Source organism: Ceratina calcarata, unplaced genomic scaffold, assembly GCF_001652005.2.
Source record: "Ceratina calcarata isolate Rehan_Ccalc_2016 unplaced genomic scaffold, ASM165200v1 scaffold250.2, whole genome shotgun sequence".
Lineage (NCBI taxonomy): Eukaryota > Metazoa > Arthropoda > Insecta > Hymenoptera > Apidae > Ceratina > Ceratina calcarata.
The window spans coordinates 35,586-53,058 of record NW_017147019.1 but is presented as its reverse complement, the minus strand read 5'-3'; the positions used below and the strand labels follow the sequence as shown (position 1 = coordinate 53,058).

Sequence of the window (17,473 nt, the reverse complement as noted above, 5' to 3'; positions counted from 1 at the left end):
AAAAAGGATTAAATAATTTCAGATTTTCTTCCTATGCATTGTACGATTCGTAGAGATCATCTCATTGCAAAATATTTTGCTTTTGGTCATTTTTTTCATATCATAAAAATTGTAATTTATATTCACACAAATGCCAAAAATAACAAATCTGTTTTATTGAAAAACTCGATCTGAAGGAACAGCTATATAATTTATCCTTGTACTGTATTATAAAGTGGCTATACACACATACTGTATAATGTCCTAACCAGATTTATTGAACTGTACACATCTATTGCATAATCTCTCAGTCTGAAGGGTCAGAAGTATATGCAATTACGAAGTCACAAATAGATGTAAGATAACATGTTTTCACTGATACAATGGGACACCTAAAATATTTTAAATAATCACTTTAAGAGGAAAGATGAAAATATTGCCGAATTGACATAAAATATATCTAAAAATATATAATATAATATATAAGAAATTGCACATTTTTCAAAAAGAACGAACACCTTTCGCACTTGAAAAATTTATTTATAGAATTTGGTATTCTTACGAAAAATATAGACAACTATCAAACAAGATTAAAGAACCTTTCTGATAATTTCAAAGAGAAATGCGAATATACTATTTGTACATCTTTAGCTGTTGGATAATAAATGTAATAACACTCTTATATAATTTTTTTGCCTCTTTATCTATGGTAAACAAAAATTGTGACATATTACACCAACTCATCCTATCTTAAAAATGTTCTTGAAGATTCAGAATGTAGCTTGAATGTCCATAAATTAAAATTATGTCTTTCTTCCCTATTAAAATTATTCTAATACTTCATAGTGGAAAAAACAATGTTATATGTAATTTTTTTCCTTAGAAAACATTCAAACATTGAAAGTATGTTATATGTAATTCTTTCGTTATAGAGCGTAATAAATATAATTAATCATATTCTTATATAGATTTTCTCCTCTCTTTACTTGTCTATCGTTTCTTTAACAATCTCATTCTATCTTAAATATAACTTGAGTATCAATAAACTAAAATGATGTCTGCCTCTCATATTGTAATTATTCTAATATTTCATAAGAAAGAAACAATGTGCATATTCGATGTTATATGTAATTCTTTCGTTTGAATGTACTAAATATAATTAATCACTCGCTTATATAATTTTTCCCCTACTTAGTTTACTATCTGTTACTTCAAATTTAGCTGTGATAATGTTATTACACCGACTCATCCTATCTTAAATATTTTCTTGAAGACTCACAATATAGCATTAGTGTCAATAAGTTAAAACTATATCTTTCTTTCTACTACTCTTATTTAAAGTCTCCCTTCAATCACACGTCCCTCCTGCCCCTCTCGTAAAATAAAGCAGACTTGTATGGTAATCCTGATACAAATAACGCTATTTTCTTTCTATCAATGGTCACAGATACATGACGCATTCTATTTCCTTTTTTTCCTGCTATAATTATTTTAATACTTCATATGGAAGAAACAACGTGAATATTCTGTTATATGTAATTCTTTCTTTATAATTACACAACATACTTTACATTATTACAACACAGTTCATTGACGTTTCACCGCATGCGTGCGTACCGAGTTACCTATTTAATGCGACACGCCCGGAAAAATTCTAAGCAGACGGCCAACTCATGAAGTATTGTATTACACGGTTCGCGGTTTTCCACCCGGCTCTCGCTGTGCGTGGACGGTAATTCAAATATCTCTAATAAACACATTTCATTTATCCAGTGCATTCTATTCAAAGACATAAATTAATTAAAATGCTCATGGTTGAACTTCCCTGGAAATTTTTACTTGTACTAACATGAAAGGATTAAGAAATCCAATTTTAGCTATACTGCATGTTTCGCATGAGAATAGTATTATATCTTCGTTTGACTGTAGGAAAAAAATTAGCTTATCCAAACAGAATGCAATATATAAAATACAATTTTCTTTAGAGGAATCTACATTGTTTTATACATTTAAAAAATCAGAACCTTTCACGTATTTTTCTATTTATCCATCTCCAGCAAATTATTCTTTCCTCATACAATTGTTTCATTTCTATTAGAAATATTTTGCGACATCTGTTTGTACGATCGATTTGATAAAAATAATATGAATTTTAATAATCTAATCTAAATATTATGAATCTAATCTAAAATAGTGTGCAATGAAATTCCAATTCAAGATTCCGTGCAATATAACTCTATTCACATTAAATTTATCATTGATTTTGAAATCATACCGCACAGAATTTCGAGTAGAAATTTTATTTCACGCTAGTTTGTAATAGATTCATATTACGTGCGTACTTCAGTTAGAATTGTCGTGCGAGTTAGAATTATATAAATAGAAGATGTCGATACATTTAAATAAATTAGAGAAAATATTTTAACACCGAAAGATTAGGCGAACGAAAATGATTAAAACAAATGCAATTAATGCGTGTAATATGTAATAAATTATAATTCTTCATGTGGCATGCAGTTATAATGTATCGTTCAAGTATTAAAAAAATTCGATTTTCTGGCCATTCCGATTGCAATTAGCTCAAATAATCGAGTTTCTGCTGTACATATATTTTCATAAATTAATGTATTATACAAAATTGTAATACATTAAATACAATACAATATTGTTTATAAATTATAAGATTTAATCAAGCGAGAGATTTTTAAATTATTAAATGAATGAAGACTTAAAACACAAAAGAAGAGCATTTATTCTCAATGCAAAAGTGAAATGGTAATATGTGTAAGGAAAGCAGATTTTTACCTGATACTGCGAGAAATGCATCCAGAACAAGCACCCAGCGTATGGTATTTTTGCAGATACTCATGATCTTCTCAGAAACCGTCCGTCTTGATAGCCCGTCCGGATTATCTTGGATTTCCTCTAAATTCCCCGCACTGCAAGTTAACTGTTCTGTTGAGCTCTATAAACAGAAAGTAATTCAATAATATGAAAATCTATAATCTATACTTTTATAAAAACGAAAGTGTAAAGAGAGTAACGTCTAATACACTGAAACACAAGAAATTTTCATAAATCCAATCTTCATTTTCACGTATATTTTTAATTATTTATATTTCTAAAAAATATTAGTTTTGAAGCGACCAACCGGTTGCCTGAATTTTCAAAAATTATTCAAAGAAATAATTGTATTGATTTCTATTAAAGAAATAAGAGTGAAATTATTTCTAACTTTTAGTTTATTTATTTAAGGATGTTATGGCCATAAATCAAAATAGTTCTACATCAATGAAATCCCATTAGTTGATGCTAAGTATTAGTCCAAATATACGTACAAAATTTCTAACAGGTTTGCTAGCTCGTTTAAAAGATATTACAATTACCATGTATTCTTATGGAAGTCTTGCTTCATTTCAGTTAAAGAATATATGATGAGAAAAAGTAAAAAATTCTTGAAATCTTGTGCTAATTATTATGAACAAATATCTTAAAAATAAATATTTGCTAAAAAAAATATAGATTATCAGGCATTTGATAGATATTTTAATAAAAATTTCCTACAAATTGCAAACGAGCTTAATATGAAAAAAACTGCTTATTTGCAAAATTTCAAATATGCATATATTACTATTTCAACTTGTAGCCAAAACGAACTTAAAAGAGTTCTCTTGTAACAAATCCTGAGTACTATTAATAATACGACTTATAATACGATTAATAATACGATTAATAATACGATTAATAATAATACAATCATAGTATAAAGTAGGCATATGATTAATATGATATAATACCGACAAGTAAAAATAATACCTAATTGTTTACTACTTTTGATTATCTTATGAAATCTCTGTTCTCCACATTTTCAATACACGTGCTAAAATAACTTGTTTACATGGAACTCTTATTACATAAATTCTAGAATATTAATTCTACAAGAACAGCTTTTAAAAAAGTTGTAAACTATAATATTTCTTTACATGTTCCATAAAAACAGATAATTCCTCAAATGAAACATAAGTTCAAACAAGATTTTTTAAAAATACACATGCAAAAGTAATTTATTTTCATGGTACTCTTATTACATAAATTCTAGAATATTAGTTCCACAAGAACAGCTTTTAAAGGAGCTCTAAACTATAACATTCCACAAAAATTTCACGGGAACAGATAATTCGTAAAGTCAAACATAAGTTCAACCAAAATCTTCTGAAAAACGGAAAATATATGTTAATTTCTATCTTTACTTATATCAGATCAATCAATAAAATTCAGACAATGTGAAAGACTATTCTTATATCAAGCATGTACTGATAATAATCTATCGCTACAAGTTCATGAAAACGATATACGTACACAAAATGATGTAGATAGATAATAGGTGGTTCTCTGGATAATTTTACAATATTTATAACATATGACATACACGTATTAATAATACTTTCAAAGATAATTTGAAAGAACGTAATCAATTCATATCTCGATAAAAAGATTTATCTATAATAGCATAATAGATAAAATTGTCCCTCAATCTAGGTCTATTTTACACAGAGACATATCATAAGATTGATGCAAATGAAATGTTTTTATAATCTTGTTTCCAAGACAAAAATCATGTATCATATTTTCTTCATATCTACAATTATGGATAAAAAACCGTGACATAATTTGATTCGAAATGATTCACATTTCATCAAAACTTATATCGAGCTGGTTCTATATGATCTAGTTATATTTAAAATTTTGAATTTTTTTTATTATAAAAACTATTAAAACGAATTAAATACCAGTCAAACTTACTCAAACACATCATGCTAAGAGCTTACAAATTTTAAAATTCACAATTTAGATAATCATGATCCCGGATAATAAAATCATTTAATAATTTAGTAAAATATAGAAGTAACTGAAAAATTATTTAAACGAAATAAATAATATTCTATGGGAACTACATCTGTTGCGTTTGAAGAAAACGTTTCATGTGCACCCACTCCAGCTAATACCATACACCACTAACTGAAATTTCTCTCTTTAAAGAATCCTTCAAAACAGAATATAACATTTTTAAAATTAGTCTACACATAAATTCATTAGTGACATTAATTTATTAGATGATATATGTATAAAAAAACATGTATTATGAATCATTCGCATGTTGTTTTATTACATTTTCCTTATTAGTTCAATTGAAGTAAAGCTAAATTATAATACAGATTATTCACAATAAATAAATTATTTTTCATGTACGTTTATTACTTTTTTTGTTAGTTCAGTTAGTGAACGTAACTAAGATATTTGGAAAATATATTATATTATTTATTTATGGAAAAACATATATAACAGTCTATATTCCCTGTTTATCTTAAATAAATCAACTTAGGTGTTCAATAAGAAAATACGAAATACTGCGTAAAATATCTTCAAATAACACAAGTTGAAATTCGCTATATGCCAAATTTCTTATACAAATTCTATCGATTACACAATAAGAATTTTTGTTCTATCTGCAGTATATTATACAAGGCGAATCATTAAGAAATATTATTTGAAATTATTCACTAATCATTAATTTTATTATAGACACTGAAAGAAGCAAACTTGAATTTTTGAAAATACAAGAATACATTAAAACTAGTAAATAAATATAAATGTATAGTACATGTATGGTATATTATAAATATATGTATACACATGTAGGTATAGATATATAGAGGAAGGAACAAACAAACCGAAGCTCAAATATAAATAACAAGTATGATTAAATATAAGTTCGTTAGGCAGAAAAAAGCACATTTGTATGGAAAGAACGGAGGACCTTGATTTGTAAAATCAAGTCCATTATTTGGCAAAATGCTAAAATACAGATTTAATTATCAACCTATTTATAAATACATACGCATATAACGACGTCATGTTTTAATAAAATTATTAAACAAGTTTTATTACACGATACTTCTTACTGGCTCACCTTGTACATGATTTAATTAGTTTAATAATATCGCAATCTACAATTTGTTTGTAACACAGATTGATTATTACATTTAAAATCAACTGCATGCGATTGATGCTAATTTAACAACTCGTAAATATTTATTTGCGTATACATATAACTGCAACATAAGTATATATGTGCAAATCATGAAGTGATGAAAATAATCAGGTCCATCATATCGGATCTGTAGTACATGACCATGTGTATAATAAAGTAATTTAAATGGAAATTACAGTTTGTCTTCTGCTGACTTAACTGATTAACAATAAAATTAGCATATACATTATTAATCAAATAAAAAATGAGGAACGGACCTGTTTAGTATTGAAACTATCTCTTATAGCAGATTCTATTATCATTTATGTTGAGTTTTTAGAATAAAAGCACCACGAAGCGCATTTCTGCTTGAAAAGATGTTTATTATATTGTTAATTACAAATAAGCCACATGCGCGGAAACTTAACACAGTCATCTTTTCATTGCTAAGCTGTACCTAAATGCGGCGCTGCTGCCGTTCTCGTTATATTACTATCACATAACATATTTGAAGTTTCACTTCAACAATTTATACATATATACCAAAATTTTTTCTTAATAAATCAAATTTGAGTACTTCAGAAAATTAGGGGAAGTATAATTAACAACAATATATATGTATAAATCTGATAGCAGGATATAAAAAGAAGACAGGAAAATAGAGTGGAAACGTGAAATACGTATACGAGATGAAAGAGAGAAAGAGAGAAACGATGTAAAACCGAGCCCATTTCTGGGTAAAAGAGTTTATCTATAATATCTATATTATCTATATATCTGGGTAAAAGAGTTTATCTATAAACGTAATAAGAAACACAAATCATATTTTTATAAAAAAATCTATAAGATTATATAAAGATCCTTTTATTGCGACAAAAGAAGTCCAAATTTCATGTACATCAATCTAATAACATAAGAAGCAAATAACCCGTAGCAGACTTTAAAGTAGATAGTATTAAATTGGCACGAGTAATGGTTACATACAATGCGAGTGACTAACCGGAACTGTCCTCTTAATATGATATTACTTCGTCTGGCCTTGACATATCTACTACCTATTACTACGAAATCTTTTCATTTATACATCTTTAGTTCAAACAAAAGAGAAAATTACAATTTCCACAAAAAATTGGTATTGTGACACCTCGACCTTTTAAGAGATATTGCTGACATAAATAAGCAACACGTGAAATTTATTTGACTTCGAAATTAAAGGATAGATATAATGTATCCAATGTGGCAAACGAGAGTTAATATTAAACGAATCAACTGTTAAGACATAGTTTTCTATGTAATGTATAAAAAAAAATTATTTTCATTGCTATTAGCCAGAATCACTAAAAAACAGTAAAAAACACAATTTTTAAGTTCTTTATTTTGATCATTAATGAAAATCTAGAACATATGTTTTATAGTGCTAAGTACGTTATATGTAACATATAAAATTTCAACACTATCGGCTGAAGCATAGAAAGTTACAAGTATCGAAACATGTGAAAATCTATCGATTGATTCCAACTTTTAATCGTTTGTAGCTCATAGCAACGTTATCTGATTTTTATGGAACCTTATACATGCATATAGCTTACAAAGGAAGGTTTTGAACGAGCAGACAATTTTAATAAAAGGCAAACTTCAATAATAACTAAAAATATTAGATACGTATGTTTTTTATTTGCGCTAACTCAATCATAAAGGGCGATATTGATAGCGAAGTAACAAACAAATAAAACATTCTTCTTAGTCAAATACAGTGCTCTTCACTTGAATAGTCTCGGATAAAAAGTGATATAAATTTATGTTAAAGAAAGGAATTGTTTGTAAAATTCTTGCTTGTCTGTTAAAGCTGTTTATAATATGAATTTGTGACAAACACTTACATCGATGCGTACACCTGCAAGAAACTTTGTGTTTGTAAATATAAGATACTCCCACGTGAATAGCCTCATCTGTTTAGTCTCACAATCAGTTAGTTGTTGCCAACGATAGATCAGTTAAGAAATATCCGCAACAACGTTGCATTTGACATCGATATTACGTTTTATAACAATTATTTTTTATCATTATTATTATTGTGCTAACATGGATCGCAGAACGTCATTGAATGTTGAAGAAATTGTAAAAATTAATGTTTTGGGAGAAGAAGGATATTCAAATCGAGAAATTACGAAGAGAATTAATGGAAATGTTAAGGTAATTAATAATTTCAGTGTTAATCCTGAAAATTATGGGAAAAATTATAAAAGGAAAACGAAACGAGGTAGAATGAAAAGGAAAAAGAAATCAATTCTGCGTAAAATCTTAAATTCAGCAGTCTCTTAAAATTAAACAGGAAATTGGAACAGAAGCGTCAATTTCAACTATTAGACGAGTCATACAAAGTGTTTCATACATAAAAAGAAGTAAAGAAGTAAAACAAAGAAAACCTGCCTTAATGAAAAGGCATATTGAAGTCCGACACCAATTTGCTAAGAGGCATATGAGTTTGACTCATGAATGGCACAATATAATTTTCACAAATGAGAAAAAATTGAATCTTGACGGACCAGATAGATTTCCCTATTACTATCATGATGTATGGAAAGAAGATCGAATTCTTTCTCGACGTCATTCATCACTTGGTTCCATTATGATATGAAGTGCAATTTCTTACTATGGAATTGTAGATTTAATCGTAATGGAAGGTAAGCAAGATTCAAAAAGTATTCGGATATAGTCAAAAACATGTTGGAAGAAATACAAGCAATTATAGGACAACAAAATTTGACTTTCCGACATGATAACGCTTTAATAGATTCTGCACGTCTTATAAAAGATTGGTTCCAGAGTAATAACATTGAAGTTTTCAGTTGGCCAGCATTGTCTCCTGACACTAATATCATAGAAAATGTATGGGAATGACTTTTGAGACAAGTTTACACAGTAAACAGTATGAAAATTGTGAGGACCTCATCAACTGTATAAAAACAGCATGGTCCACAATTCAACAATCGTGCTTATATTCTCTTTATGATTCGTTTCCATGTCAAATTTGTCAAATAATAAACAAAAACGGCAAGCATACTACGTCGTATTAATCAAAGGAGTATTTAGGTACAAATATGTTATTAATTACTTTTCGAGATCAGCCTATTCACATAAAAGCACCTTATATTTACAAACACAAAGTATCTTGCAGGTCATTTAAACACATAAACATTTGTCACTTACAAATTCATATTATAAATGGGTCTAATCGACAAAAAGGAATTTTGCCCACAATTCCTTTCTTTGATATATATTTACATCAATATTTAGAAAAAGCTATTCAAGTGAAGAGAACTCTATATGCATGTGTATTATGTATGTATTACTGAATAAATCGTTCCTCGTCGAAATAGTAAATACCAATTATTCAAAAGTTAATTTATTATTTTCGTTCATGATTTAAATAATAGTATGTCATCGTCGTACAACGTCGATAAAATAAGTAAAATGATTTTAACAGTGTTTTTGGCAAATCATTAAACTAAAGAGACACAGAATTATTTGAATATTGTAATGCATAACAGTAAAACATTCCTGACCGTAAGTTAATCTAATAATAAGCCAATACGCGTATAGGCTTAATAAAAACACTTACTATACTATTAACTGCTGTCAATTCTAAAATTATTCACAATGAATACTTTACCTCGACAAAACGTACTCTGGCAACAATACACCTCTCCTCTATTCTTGTTTTGTAAAATTTGTAATTAATGCCAAGCACGAACTTAATACATGTACATCTACCATCAGAATACAGAGAACCTTAAACATCGACTGCGCTTTATCTACCTACTTGGAGAAATAATCAACTTTTCTTGCTTATAGTATCTTTGAACTGAATCAGTTGGATTATCTGTCGGTGCAATTTTCAGTTCTATTTAAGGACGTTAGCGAATACTATTCCTTTACGAGCTTGTACAACTGCTTTTCCTTTTTAATGTTTTCAAATAGAAATCTAGAGGCCACTATGTAAGAGCCAAAGAGGAAAATGAATGAGGAAAAAGGAATTACCTTTTATAATACTCGTGAGTCACAATTAATTTCATTAAAGCCACGTTTACTTTATTGCAAGAAATATTAAGTAGACTGTTGGTTCTTGTTCATTTATAGAAAATTTATGAAGAAATACACATGATCAATATAATCTACAGAAATCGCCTCTATAATACAAACACTTAATCTAGATCACCCGTTATTAAATTTAAAGAAAAATCTCTGCAATCTATTACATTTCTTAAAATGGATGTATAAGAATTCACAAATTATTAATAAATAAGATACACGAATGATGTACTTTTCTCCGAAATATCGTTGTAAATATACAATATTTAATATTAAGTAACTATGCGTTCTGTATTACAACAATATATGCATAACGAAACAAAAACATATTTCTAAAAAAACAAATTTAAAAAGTTTTTGTAACTAAATAATAACGTAAATAATACATAAAAATCAATTGATGATGCAAATTCCATTTTATAAAAAGAACATATCGTTTCGTAAGTTTTATCTTCTACACAAAAGGGAAAATGAAATTGTCGGAATGTCCTTTTCAATTGACTATATATAAAATACAGTCTACTCTAAAAACTTCGATTTCAATTCCAAAAACTTAATGATTTTGAACGAAGTAGAAATCCAAACTGTTATAAACATTATACGATGATTAAACGATTTCTCAATTGAATAAATTTTGCATGAAGTGACGGGCAGGTCGTAATAAAAAAATACTGTTACTAATTGGGTCGAGGTTTTAAAAACCTCGATTAATGACACTTGATTGAAAACTGTAGTAGGTACATCCGCATTTACAGAGGGGAGTATGTGCGTATATAATACATATAAGCATATCTTAATTCAGCCACTGTATATATGTATGAAATTAATTAGACGGAATCAGAAGGTTGACGTACGGTATATAGGAAGATATTCAACTAGTCAACGTACTCGAATTAAAATTAATATGCTAAATACATGTGTATAATTTATATTTTAAAAAAGTCACATATTACAATTATAAAAATAAATATAAAATTATATGTAATAATCAACTTAACTTCATGGCCCAATAGAATTTATATTTTTGTAAATGAATACATACTTCGTAAAGAAACATTACAGGATGTTCACATTGTTGTTAGTTGATTGTTAGTCTCATAGTATATGTTTAACATACACAAGTGTAAACATAATGTAAAAATTATTGAATAATAGTATTACATATATTCTAATCGCTACATGCTCGATTAACATAACTGCTTTAATGGTTGTATGTGAAATATGATAAAAAGAATTTTTATACAAATAACGTTATAACTACTTATAGAACAACAACTTATATTACAACCTATATTCAATTTATCCAAACGTAGATCAATTTCTATTTTGAAATTTCACACTACATTTTGAATTGTTTCTCAAATGCCATTATGTATGTATGTAATGAGTTTATTGTTTCCCTACGGGATTACAATTTTTCTGTACAATTTTCTCTTAAAAACTATGCGCCCTTATCCTACCTTACACTACCTTAACCCTATTCCGCTATTTACATCGCGCGCTCTTTCTCTCTCTCTTTGTACTTTTTCCTCTCTAATTTTATTATTTATATTGCTTTTATTTAACAACATAATCTTAATACACATACTGCTAATTGCAATACATATAAATATGTACATACGTATATTTTCCATAGAACCTTACAATTTGAACCGTGTTGTACATATTTTAGGAAGAACTTAAATATCGATTAAGTAGCATTTCCATCAACCAAAGATAAATTTCATGATAAAGATCGTCTTATCAAGGACGCTATCAGTGTATACACATATCTATGGTAACAAATAAATACCTGACGAATCTTTCACGAACGTTTGTAACATTTAAAGAAATACAGTATTTTGTAGACAGCAAAGATAATAACTGAACATTCCACTGTTAATATTTTAATCCTGTCTAACAAGTGAAGATACAACACAGTATGTAAATACAATGAAAATATGATAATATACCAACAAAAACAATGGACACATGCTTTATAAATATTTAACATGTATTTTTAATTAAAATTGAATCTTATTAACATAATGTCGTAATGTGATTGTACCTCATCTGTTATTCTCTTATTCGTTCCAATGCATATCTAACTATGTATATAATTATAACTGGAAATTTTATTTAGAGAGTATACAAATAAAATATTTAATATTCATTCTTAAGGTACGTTATCTAAACCGAAAAGTTTATTTTTAAATTACAAGAGGAAATATTCGTAACCGATTCCATATGAAATAAGTACATAGCATGTGTCATTTAATATTTATACTACAAGAGAACGTCAGGAATTATATATTTGACAAGAAAAAAAAGAAAATGAGGGTTTCGTAAATTAGGAAATAAGAGTCTGACCTCATCAGCTGAAGAAGAAGGCAAGCCCGACTTGTCATCGTTTAGTTTCGAAGCAACCAAGCCGTAACGATGAACTTTATAGACACATTTCCTCGTCGTCAACTCGAATTTACTTGTCACCGCGAAGTATCCATTGAAATGGCAACAAACTTTGATCAGCCACAAAATTCGTGCTCACGTGATTAACACTTAAAGTAAATGTAAAACAGCTTGTCGATTTGGACAATATCAAATAAGAACAGCAATCTGACAACGACAAATTCGTTAACAAGGACTATCAGTTTTTATCTTAAAACACACAAACGAAACGTATTACCGAGAGGGGAATATACAACGGTTCAACTCGTAGCAGCGTCGGGACACAACTGGCGTCCATACCTCGACTTCAATCAACGACTTCCCTCGCAAGCTCGAATTAAATGTTCTACCCACTACCCTCTTGTCCCCTCCACAGAGTCGCCAATGAAAGGATTCAACACGTGTAGTAAGACATATACGCTTTTCGCTACCATTAACGAAACGTACGATAACGTTAAGAAAAAAAAATGGCACTATCAATATTACGTACTATACTTATATAAAAATCGTCTGCTATCATACTTGTGCAATTTTAGTTTAAAAACATATAGAAATCGCATAATGTCGCAATTTATTTTGTTCGTCTTTATTTATTAAACTGTATAAAGTCGTGGTAAGTACAAATTATATCCTGCAAAACTGTTACAGATACGAGATTTTCAAAAATATCAGTTTTTGGCCGGTAATCAGAGTCGTTGCTTATTCTTAAGATCATCTCAAGAATTTGTTCTCCCTGTCTATCCCATATTTCCAGTCCCGGCTTTGTACAGGGAACAAAAGCTTAAGCAAATGCTTAAGACAATCTTAAAAATAAGCAACGACTCTGAATACCGGCCATCGATTGCTCCCTAAATCAGATATCTGCAAATCATTTTTATCTTTTATCGTGCAATCGAAATCTATCATAAAAGTTGAAGGTTCCTATCCAGTGAAACTAACCTGATCGCGATAACCATGATCTACGGTCAAAGCAAGATTAAAATTAACTGTCCCTCTCTAAACTCTACAACTTTAATTTAAAACATTTTTTCGCTAACACTCAGTTCCAGCGATATCCAAGGTAGATAGTGTTATTGCCCCACCCGATATAATGACACTAAAAATCGTCTATCAGCATTACTTTTCCAATTTTATTTTAAAAGTATATCATAAAAATCACATAATGATATTTTTATTTATTTATTTATTATCCAGGTATTTTATCATTTATTATCGTGACTTATTTCATTTATCTATTAAACTGTATAAAATTGTGCTAATTTGTATATAATAGTTTATGCAAAATTAATGCATAATAATGATGCTTTAATATTTTAAATCTTATACGTTTTCTCCATTCGTGACCTCGAATGACCTTGAATAATTATAGTCACTGAATTCCTAATGAAAAAGACTCTCATTGTGTGTTTCAAAAAGGGTGGTTCCATTCCAAAAAGAATGAAATTGACCTTGAGATCTTTAAAAAAAAATGACAAAAAAAAAATATTTTTGGCATCGTGCGAGCCGCATTGAACCAGTCAAGTTTGTCATTAAGACATTAGACATATTTTTAAAAACATAAAAAATATTTGAGGTACAAACGTTAGGTAATTGACCCTGTATAGAGAGAGAGGAGGGGAGAGAGAGAGACAAGAATTATGTCTTATAGTTCTACGAACTTCAGCTAAATACTTTGCTGTTCGATCATTCTATCGATGCCAGTTCAACAGCATCTTCTGTAGGCATCCTCGGGGTCAAAATTAAGAAATAAAGTCCATCTTTGTATTATTTCTTTGACCTATTTCCAATAAAAATACTACATTTTTGCTTATCATATACGTGTAGAAGTTCTTGCCTGATTTCAAATAAGACATTATTTCATTCACATTATCAGTTACATTTTATGGTAAAATTTTTTACGGAGTCATCCATGTTTTCCCTTATTCTTTTTACAAGTAGGTAGATTCCTTTAAGAATCTGAAAGATCGAAGTTGATCGTCCAGAGTCCAGATCATAAGCACTAATCGAACAAATCATTTTTGTACTGCTCGAAGCGCAGGAGCAGAGTCCAAATATACGAACGGAATGTTGTTCAGTATAATTACAACCATCAAGCTCTTTCGAAATTCGTATAACATAACACAGAAAAAATGAATTTTCTATTTTTCATATTGGAAAGCCACTTTTATGCACAGATTAACCTAAGTCAACGATGTCTGAGATTTATGAAGAGAAGAAGTTCCTTTTGATAGGTTTGTAAGACAATGCTAAAACAAACATTTATGCCTAAGTACGATGAGGTCTTTGCCTTTAGAAATCAGGTACGAAAACGTTTGCATTGACCTAATACTTTTTTAGAAATTTTTAATTAAACAAAAATTGGAGAGTGGTGGGGTATTTCTGACACCGAATTCATATTCAGCGGGTAAAAATACATAAGGATATCATGGTCTAGTCCGTGATAGGGACCAGCTTCTTTTGTGTATCTGTGTAATTATTCAGTAGCTATTAGGAGTGTGCAGGAATCCGGAATTTCGAGAAGCCGACCCTCGGGTGAAAGTAGTTTAAATAGCTCCGTCTGTTTCCACAATCTATCTAAATATCAAGCTTGTGAAAGAATTTCGAAGGATGCTGCCAAAATATCGTCTCATAGTATATTTACTCTTAATTGATGGACAAGTTTTATAAAACACACTGTATAGCTCGAAATATCTACATTTTTAAATGATTAATTATCATATTACACATAGATTAGCAGAAGTTTCTAAATTGAACTTTAAACGTTGATTAAACTAAAATCTTAATGACGGAAGTATGAAGATTAGTAATACACTTGTTGCAGAGAAAAGATCGGAGGATGCTAGAAGAATATCGAATGGTCAAGCTTTATAAGTAGATAGAATACCCTGTATAGATCGAAACATTTACATTTTTACATGATTAATTATTACATTACAAATAGAATGACAAAAGTGTATAAACTATAAACGTTGACTGAACTAAAAATTACGTAACGAAAATATGAAGATTAGTAATATTCATTGCAAAAAGAATTTCGATGGATGCTACGGAGAATATCGCCGTATATATCACAGTATATATATTTACTCTTTAATTGATGGTGAGGCTTTATAGGAAACACTCTATACCTCGAAACAGTTACGTTTTTAGATGCTTAAGTATTACACTGCACATAAGAGTCATAGAAGTTTCTAAATTGAACTTCAAACGTTCATAACTAAAAATTTCATAACGAAAGTATGAATACATTTTGCAAAGTAAGCAATTTCCATTTTCAGCATAGCCAATTACACGTATATTTATTTTTTGTTTCATAATAAAAGAGGGCTAACTTGAATGTTTCACATATTTATATGATATTAATTTAAAAAGAATGTTCTTCGATTACCAAATTTAAAGAAACATGTAATATAGTCTAATAAAATGATGTACGTTTTGTGAGAAAAGTTATATAATGATAAAAATGTTGTGATTAGCACTAAAGATATACACACATTGTAAATATAATAAATACGATAAAACCTTCATGTCTTAATTCCGTTGTCTTAAAATTCTATTATATTTTCGAGACACAAAACGAACATCATTTTAGTCTGTCCGCAATAATTAAGTATTTCCGAAACTGTCAATTGTTATATATGGATAAATGATCAATAATGAAAATTGCTAATACACCAGAAGCGGAAGCAAATTAATTTGCACATATTGCTGCATTCTAACCTGCATTGTCCACGTGTAGATTTAAGTCCTTCCAACAGTGAACAAGTTTAAAATATCATCTAAAACACATTACGACGTTAACACGCATTTCTTATGTCTCCCGACTAATCAAACCACTTTATATATCCAATTTTCGCAAATCTAAGTGAGAAGTTTGTGCACGATGACAGCTCACTGACAAAGTAACAGCCAAACACTGCTGGAAAAGGCGTCATTGGTGATTCACGCATACCCATACTTAAAGGTAGGCAGTACGAACTGTTCCGTGGAAGGGATAATTGTATGTGTTTAAGCATGAGAGACAAACATACTCCAGACTCCAGACGCAGTGCTGCATTTAGTGTCTAAAACTCGAGGCTACTCGAGACCCTTAAATGATCATATTTTGCAGAAGTTTATTGATTGAAGATATGATATTCAAATAGTGCTAATACAAGAAAATAGTGCAATGTGGCAGTATTGCACACACATACAGGGTTCTTATAGACATCATTACATGCAGATTCATTCAGACAATAGAGATAAGAATTTTTTTCGTTTTGAGCAAATAAATGATAGGTTTCGCAACAATTCCAAGACTCTGATATAAATTACATTTTCCACGTTCTAAGAATCTGATATAAACTACATTTTCCACTATTCCAAGAATCTGATATAAAGTACACTTTCCACATTCCAAGAATCTGATATAAACTACATTTTATTCGAATTTTAGTTAGGTTTCATTTGCATTTCAATCGAGCTCAAATAATACTATATTACACGTATAATTCTATTCTATATTTTATATATATATTGTGTAACTGTGTTCGTTAGGATTTGAGATTTAAAGCTTAATTAAAAATTCGATATTTAATTGTCAAACTATCAATACTGAGCAGACGAGAAATATTTATAGCAGCATGTATGCTCCATCAATGCTGCATATAATAAAAATTTAATTTCTATACGTGTGCATACTAAGTGGGCCGGGAATCGTTTTGAGTAGTGGGAAGCCCGCGTCGGCGTTGTTGCCATTTTATTTTCAACCCCTGTTCAACCCCTTCAACACAATTTAAAGCCGATATTATAATTACTTAACAGTGTAATGCAAGAGTTCAAACGTTATAAATAATTAAATTTCATAAGTGCCTGGAAGGATTAGAGAGAAATATTCTACGTAATTATTATAATATATAAGTAAGATATTTTTATATATTTTTTAATTTTGTTCTGGCTATAACT

At 29.2% G+C, this 17,473-nt stretch overlaps 2 protein-coding genes across 3 annotated transcripts in view; one reads left to right on the top strand and one right to left on the bottom strand.

Moving 5' to 3' along the window:
- The window catches only part of LOC108623089 (phospholipid phosphatase 1), a 47,618-nt gene extending 31,158 nt beyond the window's left edge, over positions 1-16,460 (bottom strand). Inside the window, exons 1-2 of the mRNA XM_018021378.2 lie at positions 16,250-16,460; positions 2,785-2,944 (exon numbers count right to left, since the gene is read on the bottom strand). Coding sequence (XP_017876867.1) covers positions 2,785-2,944; positions 16,250-16,255 — 166 coding nt within the window. The 5' untranslated portion in view covers positions 16,256-16,460. The remainder of the gene's footprint in view (positions 1-2,784; positions 2,945-16,249) is intronic.
- Positions 16,461-17,218: 758 nt separating this feature from the next.
- Secp43 (tRNA Selenocysteine associated protein) overlaps positions 17,219-17,473 on the top strand; it is a 4,185-nt gene continuing 3,930 nt past the window's right edge. Inside the window, exon 1 of one of the 2 annotated variants that reach the window (XM_026812037.1) lies at positions 17,219-17,428. The gene's annotated coding sequence lies outside the window, so the exon portion shown is untranslated. The remainder of the gene's footprint in view (positions 17,429-17,473) is intronic. The other variant, XM_018021281.2, reaches the window with a different exon arrangement.